The 17,574-nt window shown below is 34.2% G+C and overlaps 1 protein-coding gene across 3 annotated transcripts in view; it reads right to left on the bottom strand.

Moving 5' to 3' along the window:
* The window catches only part of SCN2A (sodium voltage-gated channel alpha subunit 2), a 152,032-nt gene that overhangs the window by 28,490 nt on the left and 105,968 nt on the right, over positions 1–17,574 (bottom strand). For all 3 annotated transcript variants that reach the window (XM_055108684.2, XM_063595424.1, XM_055108683.2), the window contains exon 17: positions 8,887–9,366. In XM_055108684.2, the coding sequence (XP_054964659.1) occupies positions 8,887–9,366 (480 nt within the window). The remainder of the gene's footprint in view (positions 1–8,886; positions 9,367–17,574) is intronic.

Raw genomic sequence — 17,574 nt, 5'->3', positions numbered from 1 at the left:
ATGACTTAAAAATCTTCTCATTTTAATATATCTAATTCACACGAACCTGTTATACTATTAGGGACCTGATAATACTGATCTTATCACTTGCAACATGTTGGAAAATAACACAGGTAATCAGAAAAATTGAAGCTGAGTCACATCTGATGGAAGTACAGACAATCCACAATAAGAAACAAAAAATATTCCTTATAAGAATAAGGTTCACACTGTAAACACAGAACGGGGTAAGACTTCGGGTGACCCCAAGGGAAAAATGAGGATCCATATTCAGGGTTCTGCAAATGCTCAGGCTGACATTACTGAATGACTGTATCAGAGCTTACATCAGTGCTAAGTATGTTACAGGTCTTAATACATTTTGCTTAAAAAAAGAATGAGTGAGTGAATAAATGAATGAAAGACATCTTAAAATAATGAAGTCTAGCCCTTGACAGTGATTGGGAGAAGTCACCAGACAGCATATTATAGAAAATCTTCATTAAAATGTGCAAAAGTTTACATAGGATTCCTGTAACATCAATTATCACTCCTGCTGCCAAGTATCTGGGTTGCCAATACTTTAAATGACTTTGGGAAGACTTTCACCACCACACCATTTCTTTCTTCACTGTCTATTTTGCAACAATCATGATTCCTTGCTTTCATAAAGTCTCCCCAATAAATCTGGACTCCTAATTTCTTCCATCCATCTTCACTCACCATATGCACCCTAGGCTATTCACCAACCTTTTCATGGCTTATCACACATCTTGAACCTTGATAATGTATGGGTCAAATTATTTCAGTTGGATGGATTCTGGGTACTTTAACATGCTTGTAAGACATTTGGGGGCAGAAGCCACGTACTCTAGGCCCTATGGATAATACACCAATATGGATAATATGAATAATACACATGTACTCTAGGCCATATGGATAATACACCAATATAGTTCAATACAAGGAACAGACTTTGAATTGCCAAAATGCTGTTCATTAAGTATTGAATGAATGAATGAATTGCTAGATACACTGTCTGTTTTCAATAGCCTGTTCAAATTAGCAATTTGCCAAATAGTTTGATACAAGGTTAAAATCAGAGAATATCAAACAGAGTTTGCTGTACTTGGCTGAAAATGAGAAGCATGTTGAGGTGTTTTTTTTAATTGCTTTTTTATTCATTTTCTCTGGAATTTCAAATTATAAAAGACATTCCTGTATTTTCTTTTATTTAAATCACATTAAAAGTAGAAGAATTAACATTGCTCCCTTTCATTTTAGTGCACTACCTTAGTTCTGATGTAGAATTAATAGATACCTTTTTCCTAAAGCCAAATATTTATCTATTGAAAGGTCAAGTTTTTACTTTTTCCAAGGATCAGTTCAAAAGTATTTTGTGTTTCTAGAAAATGCATCTCATCAGACTTAATTTTTTGGAGGAAAGATCATGTTTTCGTCACCCTTGTATCTCTAGCACCAATGTTTGTGTTTAATAAATTTTGGGTAAATGAATGAATGACCAGTGCGAGGACTCTTTTATCCAACCACTAACTACTAACACTTCCTATCTGATATTTACTTTCACATTCAAAAGAATACAGATAATGTTTTCTCTTAATTGCAGAGTAACACAAATCTTTTAAGATTCTGAATTATGTGGGCAATGACGAACAACTCTTAGAACTAGGAGTATTGTCTTAAAACCAGTCTGCCAATTATTCAGACCTAACATGAGTGTATGAGGTGAACTGTAGTTTAACTGTGGAGTCAGGAAAACTATTACTAAATCATTTTGACAGTGTTTTCCCTCTTTTCACTCTGTGTACAAGGATCTATAGCTCCAGTGATGAATGGAGCCTCTTTAAGGAATGCAATCTCATCCTTCCCCACTGTCTTCTGAAGCGGAGCAGCACAGGATCTGTCACATATGTTACTTGAACACTTTTCCACTTGTGGTACTTGATTTACAAATAACAAAGAATCTAAGCAGCACATTGATCCTTAATGTCAGCCAATCCAGTATTTATTTAGAGAAGGAAATGTGAGTTTTATCGTCTTGTGAAAAGTTATAGGGAATCAGTGGTTGGATTCCAGATCTTCTGCACCCCATTCTGCCAAGCTTCTCTAAAGAATCTTTTTGATGATTCAAAAGTAAACCCAATGTTTATCAATTTAAAACATTTAGTAGACTAGATATGTAATCAAATATTGTAGGTTCAAGATAGTGCTTATGATATTGTTGATTTCCATGTTTCAAAACCATGAACTTTAGTATTAATTCAAGTCATATTCATAGTTGTTAGCATATTTTAATGTAGAGTAAAGCTAAATACACATTGGAATATTACATGAACAAAAAGTTTTCTTTAAGCAATGATCCTGAAACATAGGCAGGAAATTCTGATTTATAAAACCCTTCTTGATAACATCAATTAAACGACTTTCTTAAAATTACATTCGAGGCAAATATCATAATATTATAAAATATGTTGACTAAAGCAGTTAAAATGTGTAAAAGCCCATAAAATAAAATTAATCAAATTAGGAATATAAAAATATTCAGCTTCATTTAAGGTCATAATTACGATCAACCTAACTGTAGTACATAGTCACCAATTAGAACTGTGAGATGATCACTATGTGAAACTGTTACAACTCATGCACTTAAGAATTTTCAGATAAAGAGTGCCTGTAAATGCTCCAATCTAGGCATAATTTATGGTGAAATACTACATAAGTAAGTGACCAAAATATGAACTGGCTAGAAGCAGATCCAGTTTAAAAAGTTCTATATATGTCCCTTTGGTATAATTTGGATATTTAGGTTCACTTTTTAATTACCTGTACTTATTTATCAGGAAACTAGCGGACTAACTGATGTTTGTAGCATAGCCCTTGCCTAGTTAAAATTTAAGAAAATAAGAATGCCAGGACAATAAAGAGATCAAATAGGAATAGCCAATTTTATATGCTCTGAAAAAAAGCATTGGCAATCATTTACTTTCAGGTGGAAATATTACTTGAACAATGTTTTTGGTGGATACCTAATATTATAGGACTCTTCCAATTGAAAATCTACTGTGATTCTTTTATATGCTGGATAATTATAATCAAATGATTTAAGCAGGGCAGAATCATATTTTGCTTAATGATCTAATAAACATCAAGATACAATACTTCATTTTGTATTTTTAGATATTATACTTCCAACTTATGCTTTCTGCTTTAATAATACTACTAAATATGAATGTGCCAGATGAATAGTTTTTCTTTAGACAGCAAATGTGAGCAAATGAAAGTAAATTATTTTCAAAAATAATGAATCACAACAGAAAATGGAAGAGAAAACATAACTTCCTATTAAATTTTTCATGGGCACACTCATTTCTCATTATGAAGCTAAGATACATTACGAAGAAAACATAATTAGTAGATATTGTATATAATTTGGGAAAAGAGAGAGAGATTTTAATTTAATTTAAAAATTGGCACTTAAAAAAGAGAAAACTTCAAATACAGATTACATCAAGTATCCCATATCTGACAATTTTGGTTTCTGAGAACAAAAAAAGAATATGGTAAAATCAAAATAATTACTCGCAGTATACTATATTATCCAGAAAGTCATTTTAGTGTTTATAATGAATACATTATAACATTTTTTAAACCACAAATAATAGGATTTTAAATATTTTTCTTTGGATGGCAAAAGGAACTCTTATGTCATGATGTCCTACTGCTCAGTAGATTACCAGTGACCCAAAGACACATGTGTTTGGCCCATTTTGTTCTTATATTAAATATATTTTGGGCATTTTTTTCCATCTTAATCACTATCCCACTGGAAAACTTTCCCATGAGGACTACACATTCTCCAGGATAAAGTCATAGACAGGTGTCTGTTGAACCCATTCCACCATTGCTTACGCAAACCTTCCCTGCACATTTTTGTCCCCTTTCCAAACCCCTGTATTAGAAATTAGTATTTTTTTTAGGAAGTGGACAATGTTTCCTGAGGGAGAATCATAGACTTTTTCAAGGAAATCAAAAATTGCCATAATGTGAGGATTGAAAATAAACGAACCAGTTCCTTCTTAGCTTCTATTCTACCACCTTTACTCCAGCTGAATCCCCTAGATACGTTGATGGATAATATGCCTCAAGTATCTTTCTAAACAGGAAATTGGCAAAATGGGATACTCAGAGAATAAGGAAACTAACCTTGCCTCTTTCCGAGAAACAAGCTATTATCCAAAAGTGCCTAAATCTCATGCTTTTCTGAATAATTAATACATAATAGGAAAAAGTAATTATCTGTAGTCCCTGTGTATATGCGCATCTGTGTTTAACTGTAAACAATTACGCATCTTGGATCCCATTTTATATCCCATTCCTCCAATATATGAGGCATTATAGCTCATGAATCTGGAGAGCCAGTGATGGAATATTTTGTTCCAAAGTATAAAAGAATGCTCCAGGAATGGCATGATTATTGCTTCTTCCAAACAGCCAACTACACTTTTATATTAGTGCTGTTTTATAGTTTTATTGGCAAAAGGAGAGGAAACTGTATCTAAGTGACAAAATAATTAACATTTCTTAAAAATGATTAAATTGGGTTTAGGCAATTTGGTTAAATATTTGTGCATAAAACTGTGATTTCAACATTAAGAAATGAAGGTCGACTAATGGATCCCATAGAATGATGTTACATTTATTGCTATTGTCACATGATAGGGAAGTCTCTTCATTTTAAAAACACCCTAGGAGCAAGAGTTTCTGATTCTTTTCCTATACAGGAGTTTGTGGATCATGATAAATTTAAATAATATTATTCAGGAGAAAGTTTTCCAGCAGGTCTCAATAAAATAGAGGGGAGAGAAAGCACAGAGGAGCCAAGAAGATGAAGAAGATGGACTCTAAATCTATTTTTAGAAGGAGCATACCATCTATAAGTCTCTCATTATCACTATTATTATTATTATTTGGTATACAAAAGACATGATTTCCTTTTCTTTCAGTCTAAGAGTTTTAAGGGTAAATATAAACAGACTTTCCAAAGAAATTATATTCTAAATACAAAATACTGTTGGTCAACTCCTAAATAAAGCAATGCCATTTTCCCTAAAATGAAGCAGATAAATATTATACCCATGCTGCTAGCAACTGAAACATAGACATTCCTATTCATTTACATTATTATCACATTAAAATATCCTTTGGGAAGTTTGCATATGAATAAGGGATTGCTTTAATTTGAAGATTACCCTTCAGAAAAACATTACACTAAATAAAAAACTGTCAAGACTTAAATACAGTAACTGGGCTATATTTTTTTTAAAGACAGAGGATAAAAAGCATTTTTGCAAGTTTTCAAAGAGCACCTACATTTCTCCTTTGGGCTCCTAATATGTTCAAAACTCTGTAACATTAAAAGGAAATTAAATAATCCATAAAGGCATGCACTTTTACTTTTCATTGAATATAATTTCTATTAAAATCTATGTAAGAAAATTAGCAGCTAAATCACTTTTTTTTAAGTTAGGGTTGTCAGACTTGCCTGACCATGCTTTGTATGACTCAGCATAATAGCAGCTGTGCATGTTTTTATTTTACTGCCAATGGAAGGGCAAGGAACGTAGCTGAGTAACATGCAGGCCAGTCAAAAGTCATTTAGAAACTGATTATATTTATAGATGTACAACTTGCTTGGGTAACCTGGGTAAAAGTGGTGGCACGAGCCTCTGGCTGGTTAAAAAACACCAGAGCTGCATTCTTGATGGCTCCAGCTTGATTTTACTCCTGTGAGAAGTAAGAATGGTAAGCGGTGAAGGTCACCATATTGCACTACTAAATTTCACTTCGAAAAATAGTCATTCAAGCATGGCTTCCACATTATTAAATACTCTAAAAGAAGGAAACAATCATTCAAAATCACAAAAGGAATTACATTAATATAATCAAAATAACATTAAAATTAAAGCATACGTGATTATGACATGATTTTAAATGGTCTACTCTAGAGAATCTACAGAAAACTACTGAAGAATCATACAAATTTAGCAAAGACATTGCAGAGGACTTACTGTGAACACCTAAAAAACCTCTGAGTCCACTCAGTCTGCCTTATAAAAAAATTCATTTAGACATTCCAGAAAAAAAGCCTCATTTTTTCTTTAATTAAAAAATTAATTTAGAAAAGATTGGTCATAAGCCTCATGATGTTTCTTACTACTTTGTGATATTTAACAATGTAATCCTGTCCCCCAGTTATAAAAATGACCAGACAAAAATGACTAGAAGGCAGGCAAGAAATGCTATTTCAAATGCGAGTGTCTGAAATTCTTCAATAATTGTTTTAATTCTCTAGTTTTTTAGTGTAGAGCTACCAGGTAAAATTCTGAAAGATCGAAACCTACACATAACCTCTTTCACGGCGATAACCCTCATCATTTATTATTTTATAAATTTATGTCTAGAAAGTTTGATATAAAGCCAGAATTAAAAACCCCTCCAAATAATGTTAACACTGAAGTAACAGTCTCTATGCTGGGAAGGTATTGGAAGGACTCCACAACTCAAGCAATAAAATAATCCTGTCTGCTTCCACCTGGCAGGTCAGTTCTCTTCCTCCAATTCTGAAATACTGAATTCACAAATATTATTTTAGAGTATTTAACTCAGAGCTAATTTAATTGGAAAACAAATCAAAAAGCTTAATGATAACAAGAGAAACAAGAGATGTCCCTACTCTAAACCCCACATCACTGGACTTCCCTCTTACTTCAAACATAATGGCTTAAGTTAAGGCAAAATACATGCTCTTTTGGAAAACCCAGGGCTGTAAAATCTCTTAAAGTTAAGAAGACTGGATGTCAAGTTAAACATTCCTCAAAAGATACTCAAACTTAGCTAAAAGATTAAACTAGCCAATGGCTTCAACGTTTGATACTGTATAATTCATTCTTAGTTTATATGACAGCCTAAAACTAAATGTGTGAAAATAAAAATTGACTTTTTTTACTATTAGGGAAATATTCACCATTAGGCATAATTTCAAAATAATGAGAGGGGAATATACATCAAAATTCAAATGACCGAATTCTATTTTATAAATGCCGACTTCAGCTTCTATAATAGCAGTATACTGTATATGAAATTGGGCCACTCCACCCTTCCAGCATAACCCAACTATTATAACAACACTTGTTCAAAATTTTGTTAATAAGATTTTAAGATATTATTCAACTTTCAAACAATAGTTAGTAAAAATTTAAGTTCAACTAATTAAAGTAATTCTTTGCCCCAGGACAGAAGGTTTTATTACTTTTCCCTTGAATCTCATCAGTTATTTCTTGTGGAACTGATACCTATGTCCCTGTTATTTATACCTTCCTATATTCAAAGATTGTCTGAATTTCCCATTAAACATCTACTTCTACCTAATCACTAACAGCAATACTATGTAACTTACAAACAAGAAAAAATGGAAAATAACATACTCTTTAGTAATTTTATCAAATAAATACAGAAAAAGTGTCTGAAATAGCTAGTTCTTTTTTTTTTTTTTTTTTTTTGAGACAGAGTTTCATCCTGTTGCCCAGGCTGGAGTGCAATGGGGTGATCTCGGCTCACTGCAACCTCTGCCTCCTGGGTTCAAGCGATTCTCCTGCCTCAGCCTCCCGAGTAGCTGGGATTACAGGCACGCACCACCACGCCTGGCTAATTTTTTGAATCTTTAGTAGAGACAGGGTTTCACCATGTTGGCCACGCTGGTCTCGGACTCCTGACCTGGTGATCCACCCATCTTTGTTCTTTTTTTTATAACTATATTTTCCCTCATAATTTTGGCTGATTGTTAATTATCATGATCATGTTGTGCTACTTAAATTTTACCTTTCAGTACCCACACTCCCCCATGTCGTCATTCTTTCTTTCCCGACATCAGGAATAGAAGCTTTTATCTTCCTCGCCAAACAGTTCGTATGAGGAAGGAACGAATCTTTGTTTTTCCTTGTTATTTTTGTTTGTTAGTGCAAACTTTAATTACTGGAAATCTTGTCTTCATTTTTGTATAAACAATTAAATATCAAGGTTTTAAATTCCTCTCTTTACCTCCAAGTCTGTACTTATTGAGCTACAGCTTAATAGCAAACAAAACAAAAAATATATTCTGTTGCTCATACCCTTCTTGTAAATCAAAGAATACATTAAGTTACCAGGACTTACTGAGTTGGTAAATTCAGAATTTTATATTCTATAATGTATTAAGGATTTTTGTTTCTTTAAACAGTGAACACTGAGCTCAGTAGGGTTAAATATGTTTTTAGTGTGATTCCTCATCAATACCTTCTCTTCAAAAAAAATGACCGACTTCAGGAAAGATAAACTATATATAAATATCAAGCCAAGATCCCAATCAGATCTTCCTTGAGTAAATATGTCTGTGTAAACAAAATACAATACTATTTTATGACGTATTTCATAAGAATTAAGAACTAAGAACATAGCAAGATGAGAATTGCAACTACCCTCTCATCAGGTATTTTTCCAGTACGTACAAAAAACACTGTTGTGGGCAAATTACAAGGAAGAAAGTGGAGAAATTGAGGCATTTTGAGAAATTTAAAATTATTTATAAATACTGAAATAATTCATATCAAGAATACTATCAAGAGTTCAAAATGTCAGTATTTGAAACATAAGTCAGCATATTGTTAATTTAGCTATATTTTAATCTATCATTAATTTATTTATTACCAACTTTTCCATGGAAAATATATTGCTAGACAGATATTTTCTATTTTCTTAACAGGAAGGAAACACGCAATTTAAAAACACCTGATAATTTTAAACAACAGAATTATATAACACCAAAATATCTCCGTATTTAAACATTTTTACCTCTTTGCTTTCCTCCATATCTGACTCGCTGCTGAATTCTTCAGTATTTAAATTTTCAAAGTCAGATTCTCCAACAGCAATTGGTACTGTCACAGTGAGGCTAGGGTTGTTTATAAATGACAAGTAATCACTTTCATCCACGACATATTTTTCTACACTGCTGCCTATGCCACTAGTAGTTCCATTTCCGTCTTTGAGATAATTGAGGTCTTTGCCTATTTCTATGGTGGTATGGTTGGAAATACAGCTGTCTTTTTTATTATTTAGATCTTCAAGCGGTTTAATTTCATCTAAAGCTTTCTGCTTCCTAACAAAGGCTTTCTGAATAAATTCACGTATTTTTCTTTTAACAAAATCGATTCCTTTCTGCATCCTTCCCACAGCAATCTGGAGATTATTCATTTCGTTATCATCATCAGTGGCAGCAAGATTGTCAGAACTGAAGGAACTCAAAAGCAACGCCAAGAAGAGATTCAGAACCTGAAACACAGCAGGAAAAACAGGTGATCAAAACATTCTATTGCTTCAATTGCTTTCTATCATTAGTTTTCGAAGATTGTTCTTGACACCTTATTTCATTCTAACATGCATTTCTGCTAATTCATGATACACTATTCTGAAAAAAAGTGAATGAAATAAAAATGCTTGGTCAATATAAAATAATACTATTATCACTATTTGCTTTTTAGTCATTGCAGAAAATACTGAAATCATTGCTAAATGAAACATTTCTATTAAGCTCAGTTCCAAAAGATAAATATAGACAACTGTATAAAAAAAAAAACCCTTTTATTTGGGATGCTGATATATTTTGGACATTTGTCCCCTCCCAAATCTCATGTGGAATTGTAATCCCCAGCACTAGACGTGGGGCCTGGTGGTAGGTGTTTGGATGATGGGGTCAGATCCGTCATGCCTTGGTGCTGTCCTCATGTTAGTGAGTTCTCATGAGATGTTGTTATTTAAAAGTTTGTAGTGCCTCCTGCCCACATTCTCTCTTGCTTGTTTCTGCTTTCATCATGTGAAATGCTTGCTCCACTTTGCCTTCTGCCATGATTGAAAGCTCTTTGAGACTTCACCAGAAGCCAAGCAGATGCCAGCACCAAGCTCACTGCAGAACCATGAGCTAATTAAATCTCTTTTCTTTATAAATTACCCAGTCTCAGGTATTTATCTGTAACAATGCAAGAATGGCCTAATACAGATGCTATTTTGACTATGTAATTTGGATTTCCTGAAACACTGATAATTTATTCCTAAAATCAACAATTATCCCAATATATTTAAATATGATTTTATTTTTGTGCCTTTGTACCATTTTTTGTACCTAGATAACTGGACAAATCAGACAAAAATGTATTTATTGCTGGATGAAAAGTCCCAATTTTTATTAAGACAATTATGGCTACTATAATTATACAATAGTGAGAAATACTATAAAATGGTTATTATACAATAATTATGATGTTATTGTTGAATTAAAGATTGTGGAGTTGAAGTATTGCCATGAATAAGGACAGTAATCAGTCTGCAAACTGGGTCTTTAAAAATAGGCTTCACCAGTATGAATGAGTGAAAAGATTCATGACATTAAACCCACTATTGCGGAAAAAAAAAAAAAAGGACAACTTACGAAGAAATCAGACATTCTCAGGGGTACAAGACTGAGTCATATAATTTTTTTTCAGGATTTGATTGACAATATCAATGAATTCCTGATTATTTAAGCACACAGAACATACAGAACAAAAGAAAGATATAGGAGTAAAGGGGGGCAAATGCACAAAGTAAATACAAGTTGCATATCCCTTATTTGAAATGCTTGGGACCAGAAGTGTTTTGGATTTTAGATTTTAAAATATTTGCATGTACATAATGACAAGTCTTGAGAATGAGACACATGTGTAAACATAAAATTCATTTAAGTTTCATACACATACACATAGCCTGAAGGTAATATTATACAATATTTTTAATAATTTAGTTCAGGAAACAACATTTTGACTGTGGTTTAACTGCGATTCATTACAAGAGGCCAGATGTGAATTTTCCTCTTGTAGTATCAGGTTGGTGCTCAAAAGCTTTGAACTTCCGAGCATTTTGGATTTCAAATTTTCAGATTAGGGATGCTCAAACTGTAGTACAAAAGTAGAATCTTAGGAAAATTTTTAAGTAAAACTTCAATAAAAAGGATTCTACATTCTTGCTATATTCTCATGCTTCTATCATGCTAATGAGGCTTACAACACCTTTGTCTAATTAGCTGTAAGTTAGTCTAACCAATGGTGATTTTTTTAAAGTAAAAATATGTAAGATCCAATGAAGACCACGTTTGATTTTGAGAGTGTACTGACAATCTGTCAGTCTCTATACTATGACTCCTGATAATCACATTAAGACCAGACCTGCTCCTTTGCCTCTGGAATTTACCAATAAAATTATGTTTTGTTGTAATTTGCTTTTGAACTTATTATTTGGATTAAAAAAACAGACAAAGGAAGAAAAAATTGCATGTAAAATTTTTATTTTATCTATTTTGGTGCTATTTCCTAGACTTATTTTCCTAAAGTATATTAAAGTTCCGTCATTTGTCTATTTGGAAATTTTTCTTGATACACATCCGTCAATCCTTCCCCAGGGTGGGAGCCAATTATATTGCCTCTGCACTGGACAAATACTCTATTTACAAATGTCATTTACTGTGACATTTATATAGCCTGCTCCCATTTCTCATTCTGTCCTGTTAAATTTCTCATCCACATCTCTATCACATTATATTGGATTCTTTTTTTAAAAAAAAACAAGCACAGCTTTACTGATAGATTGGGAGATCTTTTGGTCAGAAACATGCCTTAGAGCCAGGTCCTAGAGCAGTATCAATACTAGATCATAATAACAATAAAAGTAAAACCAGCTTTTTAGTTGAGCTGTTAGTAAATACCAGTTATTGTGCCAAGCATTTTCAAGGTTTATGTGATTTATTTCTCACAACTCTATAAGGCAGGAATCATTACCATTTTACAGATGAAAATGCTTCTACACAACTTACGTGACTTGTCCAAGATCACAGTTAATAAGTAGAGAAGCTTTTTTTTTTTTTTTGAAAGTCTAACTATAAGGTCTTTTCTCCTAATTGCGATGTTTGCAGAATAAATGAGGAAACAGTATTCCATGTTTACTCTTACCAATACTTCCTTTCTTTGAACTGCTACCATATTTAGTCAGTATAATAGGGTTTACTATTAATTTTCTAATTGTTTCTCTGATCTTTTATGAATTGATAGCTCAATTCAATGCTATTCCACTGTCAGGAAAATAAAGAAATATCCCTGGAACATATGACTTTTCTTTCTCATAAATCCATTGAAGTTTTTATTGTTTTTAAAGCAGCCAATCTACACGTGGTGACACAGTGTTGAAACCGTGTTTATTAATACCCACTAGACACTAACTTTCATCAGCATGTTTATCTTAGTTCTACAGATTACTTGACATAGAGGAGCACATATTTTAGAATTCGAGTGCTAGGTCAGAATCGATTTTCTGTTACCTACTAAGTAGCATAACCAATCTGAGCCTCAGTTTCCTCATCTATAAAATAAATGTAATCGTTTTTCTAGTGCCCAGCTTACAAAGTTGTAAGGATTCAGTGACAGAATTCATGTGGCTTTCGGCACAGTTCTTGGCACATAGTGAACCTTTGAGAAAGTTTAGCTGTTATCACTTACTATTATCCAACTTATCCTCCACAACACTATCTTTTTATTTACTTTATTTCCCTAGAAATATTTGTGTGAGTCAAGTTATTCTCTTTTTCTAGACTTCCTTTGTTACCGAAGGGTATGTGCATAACAGCTGGCACAGGTGTTTGGTGTGATCCATGACAATTTAAGAAAACAGTTCAGCAAGCTCACTCAGGGACTGAAATCCTGAATCCTGTTTCACAAATGTGCTAGCTCACTAAATGAAATCAACTCTTTCTTGTGTCTCAAATTAGCCTCTTGGAATGGAAATGTTACCATAATTTCCATTTTGAATTCAAGGTTGAAATATATTACATATTTTAATTGTTTCTCCATCCTGATTCCCAACTTGAGAGAGGAAGCCAAAACCTTCACATCCCTCCTGTGTGCTATTGCCTCACCTTCACTTAGGGAGAGAGGAGGTTGTATTCTCTGCTTCTAGAACTATCAGTTTTCAGAAAGTCACATTCTTTTTCTGCAGCACCTATCTTCAACCAATAAAGGGTCTCTTGCCATCGTGTCTGGAAACTAAGAATGGCTCATAAAAATCCTGGTCTGGGAAACAGTAGTTTGTGGTCCCAGCTCTGTCTTGTCTGTAGACTAGGCTGGCAGTCCCATCTATTGTGACTACTACATCTATTTGGGTGGAGCCCCATCTGATAGTTCATGTGTGTTAAAAGGAAGTTATGCCATTTTGTCTTTGGGACACCTTTCCCCTTTTTCCAGTGAGAATAGGAAGGAAGAATTGTAGTAAGGAGTGAGTATATCAAGTTCATTCAGTCTTAAGCAAATGTTATATAAGCACATTTCCTTAATAGTGGTAAACGTGATATATATGACTACCTTAGCTACTCCAGAAACATACCCAGGTTATCACAAGACAAAGAAGTTATTTTAACTGATAGTCGAAAAGAAAGGAGAACCTTTAATTTTTCTCTCTTAAAAGAACAAAAATTAAATTTACACCCAGTAGATGGAAATGATTGTTTTATAAACTATATCTTTTTATGCATACATCACAATCTAAATTAATACTGATGTCAACCATAAGTACTTGATATTTCCTGAAATTCTCTTTTCAACTTGAATTTTCTGCACAATTATACATTAGAGAGATATGTTAATTTCAGTAAACTAATAGATAACATGTGGTGGGCTGAGTTTCATCCTCTTTAAATCTATTCTGCATTCTCCTGCTACATATATTTCTGAAAAATATCACTGGTTCACTGTCACTTTCCTGATAAAAAGTCATCTGTAGCTTTGAATTGCCTAAAGGAAAATACATTTTATTATGCACAGTTAGCCTTTTCATAAATTAAATTCTACCCAATCTGGTCCCAAACTTTATTTCTTAATTCCCCATTGCTGTCTGATCATTCATGTTGTCATAAAGGATTCTGTTCTCTGCGTTTTCTTTTCTTCTTCCAACATATACCAAATATACATACAGAGAAAAAGAAATCAAATCTATAACATAATTATATTATCTTTTCTTTGTTTCTGTTCTATGTAACCCTATGACACTTTCTGTTCTATGTGATCTTATACTTTTCTGAAAGCAAACATTTTAAAGTTGTCTTGGGGATTATAGTAGCTTGAGCTCTTCTTAGTGACTAGCTTCTAATGAATACAATATGGCAGAAGTGGTGAAGAGTGACTTTCAAGAGTAGAACATAAAGAGGATTTTCTCCTTGCCTTCTCTCTTACATCACCTTCCCTGGAAGAAGCCAGCTGCCATATCATAAGGACACTCAACAGTCCTATGGAAAAGGTCCTGCAGAGAAAAACTGAGACCTTCAACTAACTGCCAAAAAGGAACTGAAACCTCCTTCCAATAAGCATGAGATTGAGCCTTCTTAGAAGCTGATCCTCCAGCCCCAGTCAAGATAACTGTAACCTCAGCTAACATCTCGACAGCAACTTCATGACTGAACCTAAACCAGAACCACCCAGCTAACTTATTCCCCAAATCCTGACCCACAGAAACTATGAAGTAATCAGTGTTTATTGTTTTAAGCCACTGTTTATAATTCTAGATTGTACACTGTTTATGTTTCTTGTTACTTTAAAAATAGATCAGAATTATCAAAAGTAATGTTGAAGAGGCTGAAATTTGTCAATGAATAAAAATAAAATAATACTTTGCCTTTTTCCCTTCCCCTTTCTCTATCTTTGGGGACTTGGAGGTTACCTTTATATGAGAGGAAATCATGTCTAAAGAGTATATGCTTTTTTTTTTTTTTTTTTTTTTTTTGCAACAGAGTCTCGCTCTTTCACCGAGGCTGGAATGCAATGACACAATCTCGGGTCACTGCCACCTCTGCCTCCCAGGCTCAAGCAATTCTCGTGCCTCAGCTTCCCAAGTAGCTGGGATTACAGGTGTGCATCATCACGCCTGGCTAATTTTTGTATTTCTAGTAGAGATGGGGTTTTGCCATGTTGACTAGGCTGGTCGCGAACTCCTGTCCTCAAGTGAACCGCCCACTTCAGTCTCCCAAAATGCTGGGATTACAGGCGTGAGCCACTGAGCCTGGCAAGAGTATATACATTAAATTACTTGTTATGGTAGTCATTTTTCTATTCCATTGGTTTGGGTTCTAATTAAGCAACTCGGTGTAATTACTCCATATTTAAAGCATAAGAGCCTGATACTTCTCACAGAGTCTACTGTCCTGTAACCCTCAGTCACTGGGTACCTTGTTTCCTTGTTTGGGATGGTCTTTCTTCCTACCAAGCTAAATCTTACATCTCAGTTAAATATATTTTAGGTCCAAACTCTTTGACAAAGACTTCCCTGATCAACCTTCCTATTGTAAAGCAAGGTTTACATTTTGTAAACTTGACACATGGCACTTTGTTTTCATATTTTTGGACACATATTAGTTACTTCCTATTTTTAATTCTATTTGAGTACATGTTATATCACTTTGTTATATTTATCTTCCCATGCCTTCCCAACTTCTCCATGCCTTCAAGATTCAGGACACTAGTGTTGGGCATGGTTAATTTTTTTTAATTATTATTATACTCTAAGTTTTGGGATACATGTGCAGAACATGCAGATTTATTACATACATATACAATTGCCATGGTGGTTTGCTGCATCCATTAACCCGTAATCTACATTAGGTATTTCTCCTAATGTTCTCCCTCCCCTAGCCCCCCACCCCTCGACAGGCCTCAGTGTGTGATGTTCCCCTCCCTGTGTCCATGTGTTCTCATTGTTCAACTCCCACTTATGAGTGAGAACATATAGTGTTTGGTTTTCTGTTCCTGTGTTAGTTTGCTGAGAATAATGGTTTCCAGCTTCATCCATGTCCCTGCAAAGGACATGAACTCACTCTTTTTTATGGCTGCATAGTATTTCATGGTGTATATGTGCCACATTTTCTTTATCCAGTCTATCATTGATGGGCATTTGGGTTGGTTCCAAATCTTTGCTATTATGAATAGTGCTGCAATAAGCATACGTGTGCATGCATCTTTATAGCAGAATGATTATAACCCTTTGGGTATATACCCAGTTATGGGATTCCTGGGTCAAATGGTATTTCTGGTTCTAGATCCTTGAGGAATTGCCACACTGTTTTCCACAATGGTTGAACTAGTTTACACTCCCACCAACAATGTAAAAGCATTCCTATTTCTCCACATCCTCTCCAGCATCTGTCGTTTCCTGACTTTTTAATGATCGCCATTCTAACTGGCGTGAAGTGGTATCTCATTGTGGTTTTGATTTGCATTTCTCTAATGACCAGTGATGATGAGCTTTTATTCATATGTTTGTTGGCCACATAAATGTCTTCTTTTGAGAAGTGTCTGTTCATATCCTTCACCCACTTTTTGACAGGGTTGTGTTTTTCTTGTAAATTTGTTTAAGTTTTTTGTAGATTCTGGATATTAGATGGATAGATTGCAAAAATTTTCTCCCATTCTGTAGGTTGCCTGTTCACTCTGATGATAGTTTCTTTTGCTGTGCAGAAGCTCTTTAGTTTAATTAGATCCCATTTGTCAATTTTGGCTTTTGTTACCATTGCTTTTGGTGTTTCAGTCATGAAGTCTTTGCCCATGCCAATGTCCTGAATGGTATTGCCTAGGTTTTCTTCTAAGGTTTTTATGGTTTTAGGTCTTACATTTAAGTCTTTAATCCATGTTGAGTTAAATTTGTAAAGCATGAAGATAAGATTAGAGAAAAAAGAATGAAAAGGAACGAACAAAGTCTCCAAGAAACATGGGACTATGTGAAAAGACCAACCCTAAGTTTGATTGGTGTACCTGAAAGTGACTGGGAGAATGGAACCAAGTTGGAAAACACTCTTCAGGATAACCAGGAGAACCCCCCCAACCTAGCAAGACAGGCCAACATTCAAATTCAGGAAATACAGAGAACACCACAAAGAAGCTCCTTGAGAAAAGCAACCCCAAGACACATAATTGTCAGATACACCAAGGTAGAAATGAAGGAAAAAATGTTAATGGCAGCCAGAGAGAAAGGCTGGGTTACCCACAAAGGGAAGCCCACCAGACTAATAGCAGATCTCTTGGCAGAAACTCTACAAGCCAGAAGAGAGTGGGAGCCAATATTAAACATTATTAAAGAAAAGAATTTTCAACCCAGAATTTCATATCCAGCCAAACTAAGCTTCATAAGCAAAGGAGAAATAAAATCATTTACAGACAAGCAAATGCCAAGAGATTTTGCCACCACCAGGCCTGACTTACAAGAGCTCCTGAAGGAAGCACTAAATATGGCAAGGAAAAACCAGTACCAGCCACTGCAAAAACATGCCAAATTGTTAAGACCATCAACATTATGAAAAAACCGCAGCAGCTAATGAGCAAAATAGCCAGCTAGCATCATAATGACAGGGTCAAATTCACACATAACAATATTAACCTTAAATGTAAATGGGCTAAATGCCCCAATTAAAAGACACAGACT

This window comes from Pan paniscus, chromosome 13 (genome assembly GCF_029289425.2).
Source record: "Pan paniscus chromosome 13, NHGRI_mPanPan1-v2.0_pri, whole genome shotgun sequence".
Taxonomy (NCBI): domain Eukaryota; kingdom Metazoa; phylum Chordata; class Mammalia; order Primates; family Hominidae; genus Pan; species Pan paniscus.
The sequence above is the reverse complement of the archived record's forward strand: the minus strand, read 5'-3'. Positions and strand labels throughout refer to the sequence as shown.